Below are 16,331 nucleotides of genomic sequence, written 5' to 3' on the forward strand. Positions count from 1 at the left end.
AGAACCAACTGTACCTGAACACTGAGAGTGTGGGGTGGTAGGCAGGGGTCGGAAGCCAGGTCATTTAATTAGCAACTAATTTGAAATGTTTTTCCTCCAAAATCAACAGGGATGTATAGTCAAAGAATGCAAAATCCAAATGAGATTTAAAGATTAAGCTGGAAACCTCAAACCAGGGGTCACACCCCCAGAGTCTCTGAGGGTACACAGGACCCTTCCATTGTGGGTACTGTTTCACCCCAGTGGAAATGTTTGAGAAGTCTGTGTCAACAAAAATGTACCTCTGCATATATCAGGCTGTGTCCGTGCTCTATACCAGACCTCTCCAGAAGGTCAGGGAATGAGTGGCCTTTTAGAAAGCATGCTGGCTATATGCAAAATCACTGATGTTCAATTCTCTGGTTATCAGTTGCCTCATAAGGGATCACCTCAAACTGAGGGGTGTAAAGCAAGAGTCCTTTTTCACATTCACGGGATTCAAAATGAGCACAGTGGGGCTGACTCCTCTTTGCTGTCTGGTGTTGGAGGCCTCACCAGGGGAATGGGGAATTCACATCCCAGGTGTATGTGCACTCACTTCTGCCCCCCGCCCCCACACCCCGGGCTGGGCTGGGCTGACTGACAGCTGGACCCACCCGACACCATCCACCCTGGACTTACACAGGCCTCTCCCTGCCTTAGAGCAGAGCTGCTCCCAGCACGGCAACTGGGTTCCAAGAAAAGATGTCTGGAGAGGGGGCTTTCCGTGAGAGCCGGGCAGAAGCTGCATGGCTTCCTATGACCTAGCCCTGGGAGTCCCACCGTGCCGCCTCTGCCATTCCTCTTGGTCTGAGCAGTCGCAGCTCACCCACAGAGATGAACATAGACCTTCACCTCAGGATGGGAGAAGTGTCCAAGAACTTCAGGGGCCACATCCGGGTCATTGCCAACTACCTCATACCCATCCGTCACTGACATTTTGGGAATGGGAGTGAACATGCCACCTTCCTGCTTGCCGTCTCCATGAAAGTTATACACGCCCTACTTGAATCTTGGGTGAGGAGTTTTATTTTCAAATCAAACATGACAAAGACCATGAATGCCATTCTTCTAGCACTTGGCTGTCCAGTAAAACAATTTTCTGCCATTGATGGAGGCACAGTCCTGGTCCCTCCCTGTAGTGCTGGAGACGCAATCGGGAGACTCCACCCCAGGCTCTGGGTGGCCCTGTGCCTGGGATTTCTCACTCAAAACCAGGCCTCCTGTTGTCACTTCCTCCCAATGTTGTCCTGGGTGACACTTCCCATTTGGGCTGCCTTCTATGGTCCCTAGTGCCTGAGGACAGTTTGGGAATAACTTCAGAAGAATCCTTGGACTTTTCCTTTTAAAACTCTCATGAACCCATGAAGGTGAAGTGTTTCATTTCTTGTTTCTACACATTGTCTTGCCACTGTCCCCCTGCCCTGTCCTGAGTGATCAGGAGACAAAGTCTATGACTTCCCAGGAGTCTCTCGAGCGGATCCCAGGCAGATTCTGGTGAAATTGCACCAGTATTCACTGCCTGGAGGAATGAATGGATATAGAAATGCAGGGCACTCATGTGCATCTGTCTGTCTGAGTGCTGAACAGAAAGCATAAGGACCACACGCAAAGCCAACACTGGTTATTAGCCCAACCCCATTCATATGGCTCCATGACACTAAGAATTTATCTGTTTGGGAAAAGAGCAAGCCAATCCACCAAGAATGGAGCCTAGAATAGAAGGCAAGGGAGGCGGGTGGAGCAGAGCTGCCAAGCTCTGGTACATCGCAGTGGCTTCGCAGGGCACACCGTGGCCTCCCCATCCCGAGGGACTCCAGGACCTTGCTCAAGATCACGCTGTACCCTTCACCAGCCATGTGTCGGCTGTGACTCCATGTCCTGCAAGGGCAACAGCATAGCCTACCTTCTAGAAGTGAGCTCTTCACGCTAACGCAGAGGGCCTCCTTTAAGCCAGAGAACCCAGCTGATTGAGAGCGCCCGAGGACCTCAGGAATGGCCCAGAAGTGGTGTTTGTTAACAAAGCCCCCCTCTCTTCCCCAGGCTCCCCTGCCGGCCCCGTCGTCCTGTGACCTCACGCAGCAGCTCCTGCCGCAGACCATCCTGCAGAGCCCCCCTGCCCCCATGACACAGGTGAGTCTGGGGCTCAGGAAAAGGGAAACCTGGTGGTCACTCTTCCCCCAAGACATAACAGGCGGTATCCCCTTGAGTGGGGGGATGCACTGTTGCCCAAGTATATGTACCAAACCAAGATCCTGAAATGGGGAATGTTTCTCCCCATGTGCCCGTGGGACATGCTGAGCTATGAACTCTGTCCTATACCTGTCCCCTTCGGCCATGATCCTTTCCTTAATCTTCGTTCATCTTTCTGCCACTTTTCTCTGTTACTCTTACTTTTTATGACTCCAAATTGATTATGTTATTTTAGGAAAAGCTTAAATTAGGCCAAATGTCATAGGGAGACTGCAAAATTATAAGAGCTGTGAGTCCGGTACTATTAATATCATATTGAGGTGGGTTTTTTTGTTTTTTTGTTTTTTTTTTAAGGATCATGGCTTTGCTGAGTAATTCCTTCTTTGTTTCAGCAACAGTCAGTGAGTTACTATTTGGGTCGGGCAGTGAGCGAGCTTGAGGGGCACTGTCAGCCCTTGCTGTTAGTAGTCAAGGTTCAAGGGAGGGCCGGGCATATAAACAGACCAACCTCCACCGCAGGGTGCGTGTGTTTACAGAACCAATAAGAAAATAGCACTCCCCCACACACCCAGGAGGTGATGCCTGAGCTGGGTCTGGAAGAATGGGTAGGAGATTGCCAGGCGGAGGGCCCACAGGGAAAAGGGACGTGGGTCTGTGCTTCACAGGGAGTTTTAGTATTTTTTTTTTTAAGATTTTATTTATTCATTTGACCGAGAGACACAGGGAGAGAGGGAAGACAAGCCGGGGGAGAGGGAAAGCGAGAGGGAGAAGCAGGCTTCCCTGCTCAGCAGGGAGCCCGATGCAGGGCTCAATCCCAGGACCCCAGGACCATGACCGGAGCCGAAGGCAGACGCTTAATGACTGAGCCACCCAGGCGCCCCTCGCAGGGAGTTTTGACAATATGCACCCTGCTTGAGGCCAGGCAGGCAGCTGAATGAAGCAGCAGTCCTTCATTCTGCGGCCCAGGAGGGCGGTGGAGCTGATTGGTTTACATTCCGCTGAGGCCAGCCTCCGATTTCCATTCCTTTACGGGAGTATTTAGCTTGGTCCCACTCCCTGGGCACAAGGGGTCCTAGGTCACAGCAGCTCACCAACTGGCCGCACTCTTGCCAAAGTGTGGAGTTCTGTGTCAGTGCAAACCTGTCTATAACATATGTCCCATTAACAGCGGTCTCTAATGCTTTCCTGGAATAAGAAAGACACCTGCTAGTACGTGCTCCTCGCTAGAGTTAGGCTGGGAGGATGTAAAAACGACTCATCTAGAGTCAACTAATTAAAATCATCTATATTTGTCCTCATTAGGAAAAAAAAATTCTCTTCAAATTTCCAAGGCACATTTGGTATGAAATTAGTAACTTTTTCAATCCAAAGGCACCTAAAATGAGAGTCCCTCTAACTTCTGGGTCTTGCATAAGTAAAGGAATTTCTTTGTTTTATAATGCATAATGATGTGATTAAAGTCTTCTTCAAATTCTAATTTTTCATGTATGGAACATCATTTTAATTAACAATAACAGTTCTTAGTCTGTTAGGCATATTATACTTAATAATAACCACATTCTTTAAGACATTCTTGCATACTGCTGACCTTTCAAGTCAGATGGTTCTTTTCATACCTGCTCCATGTAAAACAATGGATTCTACCATTTTCTCTCTTCCCATTCACCAATGTTATCATTCTTGCACCCTATCACAGAAAGGGGGAAGAAATAAAATCCAAAATCTGAGAAATGATGATCTGGGTAGCTGGTGGTTTTGCTTCATACTGTGTTTCTAAAATGTCTGTAAGTTAGCATAAAGGTCTTTATCAAAAAGGCCATGATCAGGAATAGAGCAAGAGACTAATGCTTGGGTGTCCTGGAATGCCTTGAGAAAATCAGAATAATACTAGAAGTTACCTAACACTTAGGAAACACAGTGCCGGCCCCTCCCTGACTACCCAGCCCCCTCCTGTTTCCCTTTGGAACTAGCTGGGCAACCCAGAGTGTCCTCTCTACTAGACATGCAAGGCATAGCCCCGGAGTGTTTCCTGACTTTGTAGAACCCACCACGGAAGCTTTTGTGTTGTGTTGTTTTTGATTTCATACCTGGTAGAACTCCTTTTCTTTCTCAGTCGAATTCTCTTTCAAAATCCCAGCTCAGTTTTTTGATCATTTACTTTCTGCTGAGGTGTTTGCTGATACCGTCTGGCATAGCACAGGTATTTTTAAACTCATGTTGAGCAGCAGAACTTTTTCCTTCAAATGAAGTCTGAAGCCAAAGATGCTCTGATTGAGGTGGAATTGGGAGGCGGGGGGGTGGGGGGGGTGTTGCTAGCAAAACCTCTTGGCCTCACCCAGCTCCTGAGACTCCGGATTCACATTTTGTCCCCTACCACCTTCTGGCTGTGCCATCCCAAGCAAGTCACATGCGTGACGTGGGGGTATGATGTGAAGGATTGGTGTCCCGCCTCTGCTGGCCTGGGGCAATGACTTGAAAGTGTGGGTCTCCCCAAATGGCAGCACCCGCCTTTATTATTTGTACTGGTTCTTTTTATTATTATTTTGCCACTCCCAAAATTGTGGTCAGTGATTCCATCCTTCACTGTACCCCAGCTGTATCCAAAACTCTCCCAGCCTCCTTGCTTTTCCATGTATGGGAGGTCAACGGGCAGAGGAAGAGTCTCTGCAGGTGTCTGCAAAAGACAACGGGCAGGAAATGGATTAGGGAGATTGTTGGGATAGAGATCGCGCGGAAATAGAGGTTTAAAAAAAAGGGAGAAGAGAAGAAGATAGGGAGAGAGAGAGGGAGGGAGGAAAGGAAGGGAGGAGGGAGGGAGGGATGAGCAGAAAGCCCCAGGCCAGCAAACACAAGAAACAGGAATTATTGAGTGCCCCAAAGAGCCCAGAGCAGGAGTACCGACCTCACCTGCCATGATCCCCCACTTTCCTCATGTTTCCTGTAAGGAAACGCCGTATGTCAAGGTGGACAGGGAACATGGGGCAGAGATCGCCTGTAGAATCTTCCCATAGCCAACCTCCGTCCCAGGAAAGGGGTAAGAGGTAAAAGAAGGTGAAACTTGGTGCCCTTGTGCAAAGCACTTACCAGTGTCCCTCCTATAAGGTCGCCCTCTGCCAGTGTTACCCTAAGGACAAATGCCAGGTGATTGTACGACTCTTTTCCTTAGTTCTTCTGTGCACAGATTTCTAAGAAGTTCATAGCAGCAAATGAGCCCGGGGAAGGGAGGGAGGGTGATAAGGCCTCCATGGCCCACGCCTGTTAGGAGGGCAGCCACCCCCCTCCACCCCCCGGAAATAACAAGTTCATTTGTGAATTGTTACAGAAGAGCCCTGCTTTCCAGGATCAGATTTAGGATAATGATAGGACCCCAAATTGCCTGCGAACTGTCACCTGCTCTCGGATGCACTGCTTTTGATGTTCATTTCCAAAACCATTTGTCTAACCAAATTTGGAATATCAGTTTGTGAGCACTGCTTACAAAATCACGTCCGGATTCTGTGACCCTCCCGGACTGCCACGCAATACATTAGACCTGCAGATTCCAGTGGGCCTCGGAATAGCCCACACGGGGACCCCTGGAACGCCCAGCCCTCATCCAAAGCCCCTGTGCGCTGCTGAGCTCCCCAGCAGTGAGTCACTCAGTAGGGATACCAGAACGGGCGGATAAGGGACCAGAAATGAAAGTGGGCAGGGCCACTCAGGACAGCAGCAACATCGGTCTGCAAGGCTGAAATGGCTCTTTCATCTGGTTGTCTGTTTTGACTCCACCTTCAAGTTCTCAGCACAGTTCAGCATGTTCCAGACCATCAAAGACCAGCTAGAGCAGCGGACACGGATCCTGCAAGCCAACATCCGGTGGCAGCAGGAAGAGCTCCACAAGATCCAGGAGCAGCTCTGCCTGGTCCAGGACTCCAACATCCAGGTGATGCCCCTTCCCGGGCCAGTGTCTGCCATGGCCTCTGTCCTCCCTGCCGCCCTGTGATGTATTTACCCATCCTTTTAGGACTCCTGCCAAAGTCCCTCTGTACTGCCCTGATTGAGTCCTGCTCACTAAGCATATTGAAACCTCCAACACCAAGCACAGGGAATGAATCCCACCTCCTCCATCCCCAACTCCAGGACAAATGTGAATTTCCCATGACACCCTCCCCATTTACCCCTTGCTCTGTTGGGCACATAACGTCTGTATATCACCTGCATTTTCATTCATGAGTGGCGGTTGATCGCCCTGCACTGATGCTGGCCTCCCTCCCATGGGGTTATAAACTTCCAGCACCTGTGTAACTGCCCGGGTTGCTGGTGGGGGGCATGGGCATGATCGTGCTGTTGCCTCTCATCAAAGCGTTAATGGAGAGACATGTGGGAAATGATGAGGATCTGCACCCTGCACCGAGGGGGACAGCAGAGAGAGCAGGGACTGAAGGTCAGCACCCTAGCATCTCCAGGCCACCCCATTTGTGGCATGCCCATGGTGGCACTCTGCATGTTCTGACAACAGCAGCTTTTAACTGTGACACTGTGCCCTGGAGGTCGCTTCTTTGAATCCTTTTAACTGTGACACTGTGCCCTGGAGGTCGCTTCTTTGAATCCTTTTGAGAGATTGTGTTTGGAAGGAAAGCTGTGTATACTAGATCTCTTTCAAGGATAAATGATTTTTACCAAGTTTCACTTGGATCAGTCCAAGACGATTTTTCTTCCCAAGTGCATTCTTTTGACCCAGGCTCTAATTGTGAATGTAATTCTAGCTCACCTTGGGAGTCTGCCTTGAGAGCTCTAAGCATTTGCACCCCCTCTTAGGAGAGGCAGAAGGAAGCAGAAGAGTACCTCGGAGAAAATGGCTGGAGCCCGGGACCTGTTGCTTCCCAGCACGGTCCACACAGACCCTCCCGGGGTCGACCGGCAGGCTCCGTGCAGGGCGCAGCGCCCAGCTGGTGCGTGCGGAGATAACGCAACGCGTGATGGGGCGGCGTTGCTGGGCAGCAGGAGACACCTGCTGCCTGCCATCATGCCTCCCGGGGGCCCCTCAGAGGCGCTGCTGGCCGGCTTTCCGGACACCCCGTGCCCCTGCACAGACCCTTGGCCCAGGGCTGGCTCTGCAGTGGGAGGACCGAGCCGGGCACCGCACTCACAGCCCCGCCTACGGGGTCAGGGGCGGAGCGTCCGGCCACGCCCACAGCCCTGCAGCTGCCCCGCCTCCTCAGCCGCACCGAAATGGACCAAGGAGAGGACCACTGTTTACAGGGAAAGAAATGGAGTCATCAAGGTGTCAAAGTCCCTTTTTACTTATTCCTTCCCAGCTGTGATGTTTCCTCACTGATCCAGGGCCTGATTGGCAGAACTTGCCTGACTCCAATTACTTGAATGGAATTTTTACACTAACAGGAAGGGGAAAATTGAGCCAGAAACTGCTAAAAGCAAGGTAGGCGTATGAACATCCTCCTCAGAGCCCGGGCTTTTCTATTTCCTGCCTTTTCCACATTCAAGCTGAATTCTAAAATAACAGGCGACACAAGGTTATCTCTTTCACTCCTTGTTATAAAGAATTTTTATTTTTTTTCTCCTGACCAATGCATTTTGTTACCCCCCAAAGTATATATGCCCACAGAGCACCTGAGTTTTGTAAGAGTTGATGTGGAAATCAAGACCTCCAGTGTGTCCCTTCCCTGGTTTCATTCTTGTGACCTTATCTTTGGAGTGGAATTTTCCAAAGAACATGGAAATCCACAGATAGTCCAACCAAAGAACTTTTCCTCAAACAGTCTGCCTTCTTGTAATTCTACAGGTTTACAGACTTAAAGAAAAACATTCCAAAATGTTTAACCAAAATGTGATACTCGTTTTAAAAAAAAAAAAAAAAAAAAAAAACTGCATGGTTCAAGCATAAAGAATAAGCAAGTAAAAATTACTTCACCCCTTCCCCAAAAAGGTAGGAGGTGGGAGGAGAGATTAAAGAATGGCAAAATGTTGATCATTGTTGAAGCCTAATGATGATACTCGGGGTTTCCTTATACCTCTATTTTGTGTATTTCTAAGATGTTCTGTGATAATAATAAGTATTGGTAAAAGTAAGCAGATTAGAATAATGAAAAACCACAGGTGAGCATATGATTGGTTTATTCTTAAAAATTAGAAGCTTTTTTTTTCTCTGATAACTTTTTCTACTTGAATTAGGGAGCTATTTTTCTCATACTTTCTATAAAGTTGACCCGGTGCTGTTTAAGACATCATCTTCCTAAGCCATAAAATTCTTCTTTATTGTGGATAAAACAGAGGCATGGATGTGCACAGCAGCAAACAGGATTGTCCCCTACAAAATCCTTTACTCAAATGTCAGTGGACTTTGCCACTTGACTTTAGTGCCCTGGAGCTTTCATTGAGCCTATGTGAGTGTGTGATGCTTGCTGAGTACGATTTAAAAAAAAAAAAAAAAAAAAGATTGGGTTATGAGGGAAAGGTCCTCTAAGGTGTTGGTGTTTGCACCTAGATGGAGTCACGAAGGGCGCTACCTGGGGAGAGCTGTTCTGGTGAAAGGCTGTGTCATTCCCTGCCGTCCAGAGGATGCCTCTTGCTCTCTTTTTGAGAGTATGCGCGCCCTCTGCTGGCTACTCAAAGAAATGCCTGGAAGGGCACCTGTAGCAATGGCAAATGTGTTCCTTGATCAGTTCTTTCAATCATCCATCTTTCCTTTTTTTCTTCCATACACCCATCCATCCATCTATTCACCCATCATTCCTTCCTTCCAGCTATCCACCTATGCACCCATCCATTCATCCTTCCATCCATACTTCCATCCACCTATCCTTCCTTCCATCCACCCCTCTCTATCCGGGAGACACCCATTATGTATCTAGCATTTGGCTAGGCACTGTGGGAATACAGAGATACACAGGGACAGGTAGAGGGTGCCTCTTACCCTCAGAAGGCACACATCAATGAGACAGAGCAGCAGACCCAGCAGTCTCTGACATGACACAAGCAGAAACAGTTTGCCCTTCTCTGAGCAAAAGCCTCATTTATTTGTTTATTCATTCGTTTATGTATTCCATTCATTCATTTCTTAGATAGTTTTTGCATGCCCAAAGGGGCTAGGGAACAAAGAGCTCCTTTTTTTATTTTAAATATTATTGTTACTATCTACCATTGATTGAGCCCTGACTATGTCTCAGCATAAATCTCATTTAATCCTTTACACGCTATGTACTCTTGATGTCACTGTTTTATTAATGAGGAAACTAAAGCTTGGAAAAGTCAGGAAAATTGCCCAAGGTCATACCAGTAGCACAAGGTGGGGTTGGAATCTGAACTAAGGTATGTAATTGAAGCTACATTATACCGCCTGTTATAAATAAAGGTTGCATGGACTTGAAATCTAATCAGAAGGTAAATTGTACCCTACCAAAAAAATGTATGTTATATAGTGTGTGTATTGGGTTTTTGCTGAAGTGGTGAAGTGTAGGTCATGCCATATTATAATAGGTAGCTGGGAACAAGTAAAGTATTAATCCCCAAATGGAATCTGAGATGATGGATACCCAGAAAATTCTTAACTTCTAAGGTGACAAAGAGCTCTCATTATTCAAAACCTCTCTGGTGGGGGTGAGGGGTGTGACTGGACAGTGGGGAGATCAGGTGGGGTGGTGGAAAGGGCACCAGATGGGGACCTGGTCCAGTTCAGCCACCCATCCACCTCGGGCCTCAGGGAGGCAGCTCGAACTCACCCACGAGGCACATGCTTGAACTAATGATCCCTAAGTACTCCTGCAAGTGTCTGCTTGGTGTGGTTCTGCCTCTGCCTTTCCATAATCCCTCGGTCACTCAGCCGATGGTCAGCATGTCGGTTCTCTACTGGCTTGGAGGTTGTATTGAGCTGAGTACAGGAAGTGGGGTTAAAACCCCAGATGCTGGAAGGAAGAGGGCCTCCCTCCTGAAGAAGTCGAAGCCCCAGGTCTACAAGGGAGGAGAGTACTGCTTGTCAAGAATCCGACATATTAGATAATGGCAGTTTTCAATGCCCACGAGGACCTTTGGTTGAAAGAGCTAGTTACAGGTCTTAGGTTTAAATTATGATTGAAAGTATTAAAGTTGTTCTTCTTAGGCCTTTAGAGTCAATTTACAGATTACATTTTATTTACAAATCTAATTTGGTCTGAAAATAGCAGTGCTTTTACTTGTTTTTATTTATGTTCAGTTAGTTTATAGATTTAACAAATTGTAAATAATCAACCGTATCTACAAAAGCCATTAATCCACAAGTTCAATATATATAAATCCTTCAAACATTTCGGGTGCCTAACAAGGCAGGCATATAAACTTAAGAAGTGAAATCTTTCTAAGCACTTAATCAATTCTTTTAAATCAAATACACCAGACTTACAAATGAGGTAGGCCGAGGTTCTCACAAACTCTCAAACATTCTACAAACTTGATCAAATTCCCTTAAACCTCTCAAATTAAGATTGCCAAGCCAACATATCACATGTGCCTTCCTGGGAATGCAGAGTCACCTCCTTAATGGGGGCAGATTTGCCATCCCGGCTGGGAGCACTGGGCTGAAGATGCCAACCACAGTGCAGGTACATGCCCCGGTCAGTGGCCTGGTCCTGCTGCCAGGATGGTGCAGACTGTGGCACAGGTTGGCCCACCCTCGGCCACCATTCATTCCATTCACAAGATATTTCTCTCCCCTCATGAGGAGCCGATAAGCCAGCCCAGACTCTATATAAGTACGTCAACTTATTTATAGGCCATCCAGGTCTAAGCATCTTTCATCCTGTTAGACCTCCATCGCTAGACCATAGCTTCTCGAAGCCATGGTCAGTGTCCCTCCAACTCACTGTTCCATCTCCAGGGCCCTCGCACCGTGCTCATGGCATGATAGCCTCCAACGCCCCCACGTTGAGTGAATTAATTCTTCCCAGGCAGGTCAGAGAGAGCAAGAAAGCTGACCTCTTACCCTGGCTAGGGAATACAAAGAAGGTGCAGACACCTTGCTGTGAGAAGGTGAACACTTGAAAGTGAAGGCACCTGTGATCCCAACCTTAAAGGCCCTCTTGTTCTGCTTCCAGATGTTTCTGCAGCAGCCGGCTGTATCCCTGAGCTTCAGCAGCGCCCCGCGGCCTGAGGCTCAGCAGCAACTCCAGCAGAGGTCGACCCCAGGCTCCCAGCCCCAGCTCGTGGCCAGCCCTCAACTTCCAGGGCAGATTGCCTCTGCCCAGGTGGCGAACCAGCACCTGCTCAGAGAATCCAGTGTGATATCAACCCAGGTAAGCGTGCTCGTCTTCACACTTAGTCCTTGCCACTGAAGCAGACCAGGGCATGCTTGAGTCCCACAGTCCCCCTGACCTGGAAACCTATTGAGCCATTCCTCTTCTGTGACTGGGGCTAGATTATGGTGGTGTGGGGTTTTCCTTTCCTTATTCTAAGACTCTTTGAAGCCCCAAGTTGTACTAGTTTCCTCCTGTGTTTTATTAATATATTAAAATACCTCAATGGTATCCTGCAGCTGAAACTTTCAGCTTTGATCCTGACTGGGGTGGGAAGGAGATATGAACACCCAGACCACTTACACCGACAGCCATATGTCCCCACTGTGTATGCTCCGTCCTCATCACCTGCTCTTGGTTTTAGCCATTTTCAGTGTGAGAACACAGGTTATATCCACTTTCATTCATCTTCCCTTTCCCTGGGGCCAGCATGCCCCTTCCAGTCCCCACCAAGCCCTTCCCTCACAGCCATTACTGCCTACTACAAGCCACCAGTGACCTTGCAATCTGACAGTCTTCATCAATCAATGGCACTTGAATTGAATGCAGCTAAGAAGTCCTGAGCCCCTGCTTCTGGAAGACCAAGGATTGGAAGGCAAGATACAGCCTTTCCTCAGGCCTCATATTGGCATACGTCATCATGGGTCCAGTAAACATCTGCTGAGCCCCTCTCATTCACCATCCCCCAGGGGGAAAGATGTGAATAAGACTGGAGCTTGGAGTCTCATGGGGCCTCTGGGAATGTAAACAGATAATGTACAATAAAAGGTAGAAAGTACACATTTAAGAGTTTGGCCCATCTTCACCCAGACTTAAGGGTTTTCCTTTAAAATGCAGCCTTTTGATTCTAAAGGTCAAGAGAAAAATTAATGAGAATAGTCAAGAAGAATCTAGAAAAGAAAACACTGAGGAAGAACCTACACTAACACTGAAAGATTTCATGGATGCTCGGACAGTTAAAACACTGTGGTGCCATCATATGGATGGACAGTCGGCGAAACAGTGCAAAACCCGAAAAGCAAAAGCAAATCCAAGCCCATTGCCTCATTTAGTTATAATTTCACTCAACAAGTATTTGTCAGGTGCTCACCGCATGCTGGGCACTAAGTTCTAAGCACTGAGGGACAGCAGTGAACAAAAGAGAAAAGGAAAAAATGCATCTCTGATCCAACTCAGGAGAGAGAGGCAAACAAGCAAAGATCACAACCTGTCAGGTGGTGATGCAGGACCACTGGTGAAGGTGGGGGGTGGGCTGGAGTTTTAAATAGGTGGCCTTCTCTTAGAGAAGATCATATTTGAGCCAAAACCTGAGGGGATGAGAGAATGAACCATACTGGTATTAGGGGGAAGAGTATTCCACAGGGAGGGGTCAGCCAGTGCAAAGGCCCCGAGGCAAGTGTAGTCCTAGTGAGTTGGAGAGAAAGAGCAAGGAGGTCCAGGTGTCTGGAGTAGAATCGGTAAAGCAGAAGGTAGTTCAGTTCATGCACATTTTCCTTGCCTGCTGAGAGCCTGACACTGTTCTAGGCCCAAAGGATTCAAAGAATCCTTGAGGTGCTTATGATCCAACGGGGAAGAGTCACAAGATCAAAATAGTTCAAAAAACTCGTGGGTCCTAAGTTAGAGGAAGGGCCAAGGTGGGCTGGGGTTCTGGGAAGGAGGGTTCCTGGAGAGATGACTCCAGAGATGAGTCTGAGTTTTACCTTTCTTATTACCATGACTGCTCCAGGGTCCAAGGCCAATGCGAAGCTCACAGCTGATGCCAGGAAGCAGCCCCTCGGTGAGCAGCTTGACGCCCCAGTTCAGCAGTGCCGCGGCAGTGCTCCCACCAGCTCTGAGCCTGACCACGCTCACTTCTGCCTCCCAGGATGGCAGCCAGTGCCGGCCCAGCCCAGCCTTCAGCCATGATCGGCAGCTCAGGTACAGAGACTGCGCTTGTTTGAAAGACAGCTGAGGTGCAGCTTTCCAGGGACCATTCCAGCCTTCCTGCTGCTGTAGATGGAGGCAGAGTTCAGGTGATCCCAGCCAACAGAGTGGCAAGAAAGGGCCGGGGGCTCGGGTGGCTGCACTCCTCATCCTCCGAGAGCAGAGCAGGTGCCGTGGGGATCGGGGGCAGCCAGAAAGGGCCCAGCCGGGCTGGGCAGGCGCTGCCGTCGGCCCGCGGGTCTACAGTTTGGGTGCTGGTTCAAGTTTCCCGTTTATCTCCTCCTCTGCTCCAAGGCTACTGCTGAGCCAGCCCATCCAGCCCATGATGCCTGGGTCCTGTGACGCGAGGCAGCCCTCAGAGGTCAGCAGGACTGGACGGCAAGTCAAGTAGGTGGCCCCGGGTGGAGGGAGGAGGCAGAGAGCCGCACTGAGTGCTCTCGGGCTGGCAGGGTTCTCATTGGCCTGGACCAGCAGCGCTCCTCGTGTGAGCTGCACCAAAGGCAAGATCAAAGTGTGTCCATCCACACCCTTTACAGGCACACCCCCTTAGCTTTTCTTCCATTTCCCATTGAAGAAGATAAAACTGTGGGTCAGCATCCCATGCTTAGAACAGGACCCGAAGGAAACAATTATCTGTCATCATCTTCAAGCATCTTTGCGGGTCCTTCACCCTTGGTAATAACCCAGGTAAATGTAGCCTGAGCCCCCTCCCCAGGACTTCCCATGGCTCTGTCTGACTGGCAGATGCTGGCAAGTTCCACAGGCACACTTGAAGCTCCTCTGCTCTGGCGTTCTGGCGCCGAGCCACGGGCCGTGAAACCCTGCAGATGTGGGTTCTCCTTTCCTCCCAGACACGCAACCTTCTCCTTTCCCCAGACTCCTTGCCACCGGCAGCCCTGATGTCCAGAAGCAGCTTTCCTCCACTGTTGCTTTAATTACTTGGGACAAAGGATACGGGAGATAGAGGAGTGAATACTTGAAAAGCTACTGGGAAATAGTTCCTAGCTCTTTGACATGAGGCAGAAGTAGAACTATCTCACAGACATCTTTCTTGTCTAAACACTGGTTGAGTGTGTGTCAGCAGTTCACTGAGATGGTGCTAGCTAAATCCCCCATGCCATCCCCTGGGACCGGCCCCTAGAAGCCCTTCCTCCTGTGTCCTCCCTCAGCCAGAAATAGTAGTAGCCGGGGATGGTCACTGAACATTTCTGAGGGACAGGGGCCTGTACCTACAGCATTTCATTTTATCCCAGTAAAAACCCTGTGGGGGCGAGATGGGGAATGCACACTTCGGGAAGCTGCCTTTAAATTCCCTGATGGTGCTCTCAATTAGACAAAACAAAGACTCTTGTTACATCGCTTTCCAGAGATGCTTAAAATGCAGTGAACTAGGCAAAAGTGGGAATTCCTTCCTCTGGAACTCTAACTGCCATTTTTGGTCAACGCAATAATTTCTACCTTCCCCGTCTCCTCTACCGTCTCTTCCAGATATGACCTAATGCCCCATCCTGTTACAAATGACAGAGAGAAATAACATTTCCAAAAATATAATGCAAAATGGACTTCTCTATAGTGTCTTTAAACACCTGTTCCTATTCTGTGCTCCTCTGGAGCTTTCCTAAATGGCCTTCCTCTGCCTCTTGTTCATGGTCCATGATCATCAACACCTTTTTTCTTTTTTAATTTTTTTAAATTGTGGTAGAATATATATGTAACATAAATGTTACCATTTTAGCTCTCTTTAAGTGTCTGTTCAGGGGCATTCACCATCACCACCGTCCGTCTCCAGAAGTTTGTCTTCCCAAACTGAAATTCTGACCCACATTACACACCAACTCCCCGTTCCCTCTACCCTCCAGCCCCACAGTCTGCTTTCTCTTATGAATCTGACTCCTCTAGGAATCTTAATCTAAGGGGAGTCACACAGTATTTGTCCTTTTGTGACTGGCTTACTTCACTCAGTATAATGTCCTCAAGTTTCATCCATGCTCTAGCACGTGTCAGAATTTACTTCCTTTCTAAGACTGAATAATATTCCATTATGGGTATATACTGTATTTTGCTTATCTGTTCACCCATTGATGGGGATACTTGGGTTGCTTCTACTTTTTGGCTATTATGAATCATGTTGCTATGAACACGGGTGTACAAATATCTGCTTGAGTCCCTTCTTTCATCTTCTCTGGGGTATATACCCAGAAGTGGAATTGCCAGGTCATATGGTAATTCTTTGCTTAATTTTTTGAGGAACTGCCATTCTGTTTTCCATAGTGGCTGTACCATTTTACATTTCTATTTTATTTTATTTTATTTTATTATTTTATTTATTTTATTTTATTTTATTTATTTATTTATTTATTTATTTATTTATTTATTTTATTTATTTTATTTTATTTTATATTTTATTTTTTAGAGAGAGAACATGAGGGGTAAGGGGCCACGAGAGAGGAAGAGAGAGAATCTTAAGCAGGCTCCACACTCAGCATGGAGCCTGACTCGGGGCTCAACCTCACAACCCTGAGATCATGACCTGAACCAAAATCAACAGTCAGATGCTTAACCAACTGAGCCACCCAGGTGTCCCCCCCCCCATTTTACATTTCTATTAGTGCACAAAGTTTCCAATTTTTCTGCATCCTCATCAACACTTATTATTTTTTTTATAATAGCCATTGTCATGACTATGAAGTGGTATCTCATTTTGATTTTGATTTGTGTTTCCCTATTGTCTAAGGATGTTAAGCATCCTTTTTTGTGCTCATTGGCCATTTGTATCTTTTTTTGAGAGAAATGTCTGTTCAAACCCTTTGCCCATTTTTGTAGTCGGGCTGTATTGTTGTTGTTGAGTTGCAATCCCTTGTTAGATATATGATTCACAAATATTTTTTCATAGGTGGCCTTCTCAATCCATGGATAGTGTCCTTTGATGCACCA

The 16,331-nt window shown here is 47.8% G+C and overlaps 1 protein-coding gene across 3 annotated transcripts in view; it reads left to right on the forward strand.

Moving 5' to 3' along the window:
• NPAS2 (neuronal PAS domain protein 2) overlaps positions 1-16,331 on the forward strand; it is a 151,583-nt gene that overhangs the window by 131,640 nt on the left and 3,612 nt on the right. For all 3 annotated transcript variants that reach the window (XM_028104080.1, XM_028104081.1, XM_028104082.2), the window contains 5 exons: positions 2,062-2,151; positions 5,987-6,133; positions 11,277-11,474; positions 13,201-13,391; positions 13,692-13,784. In XM_028104080.1, the coding sequence (XP_027959881.1) occupies positions 2,062-2,151; positions 5,987-6,133; positions 11,277-11,474; positions 13,201-13,391; positions 13,692-13,784 (719 nt within the window). The remainder of the gene's footprint in view (positions 1-2,061; positions 2,152-5,986; positions 6,134-11,276; positions 11,475-13,200; positions 13,392-13,691; positions 13,785-16,331) is intronic.

This window comes from Eumetopias jubatus, unplaced genomic scaffold (genome assembly GCF_037043125.1).
Source record: "Eumetopias jubatus isolate StellerSeaLion01/CBP00866 unplaced genomic scaffold, mEumJub1_p1.0 scaffold_9, whole genome shotgun sequence".
NCBI lineage: Eukaryota > Metazoa > Chordata > Mammalia > Carnivora > Otariidae > Eumetopias > Eumetopias jubatus.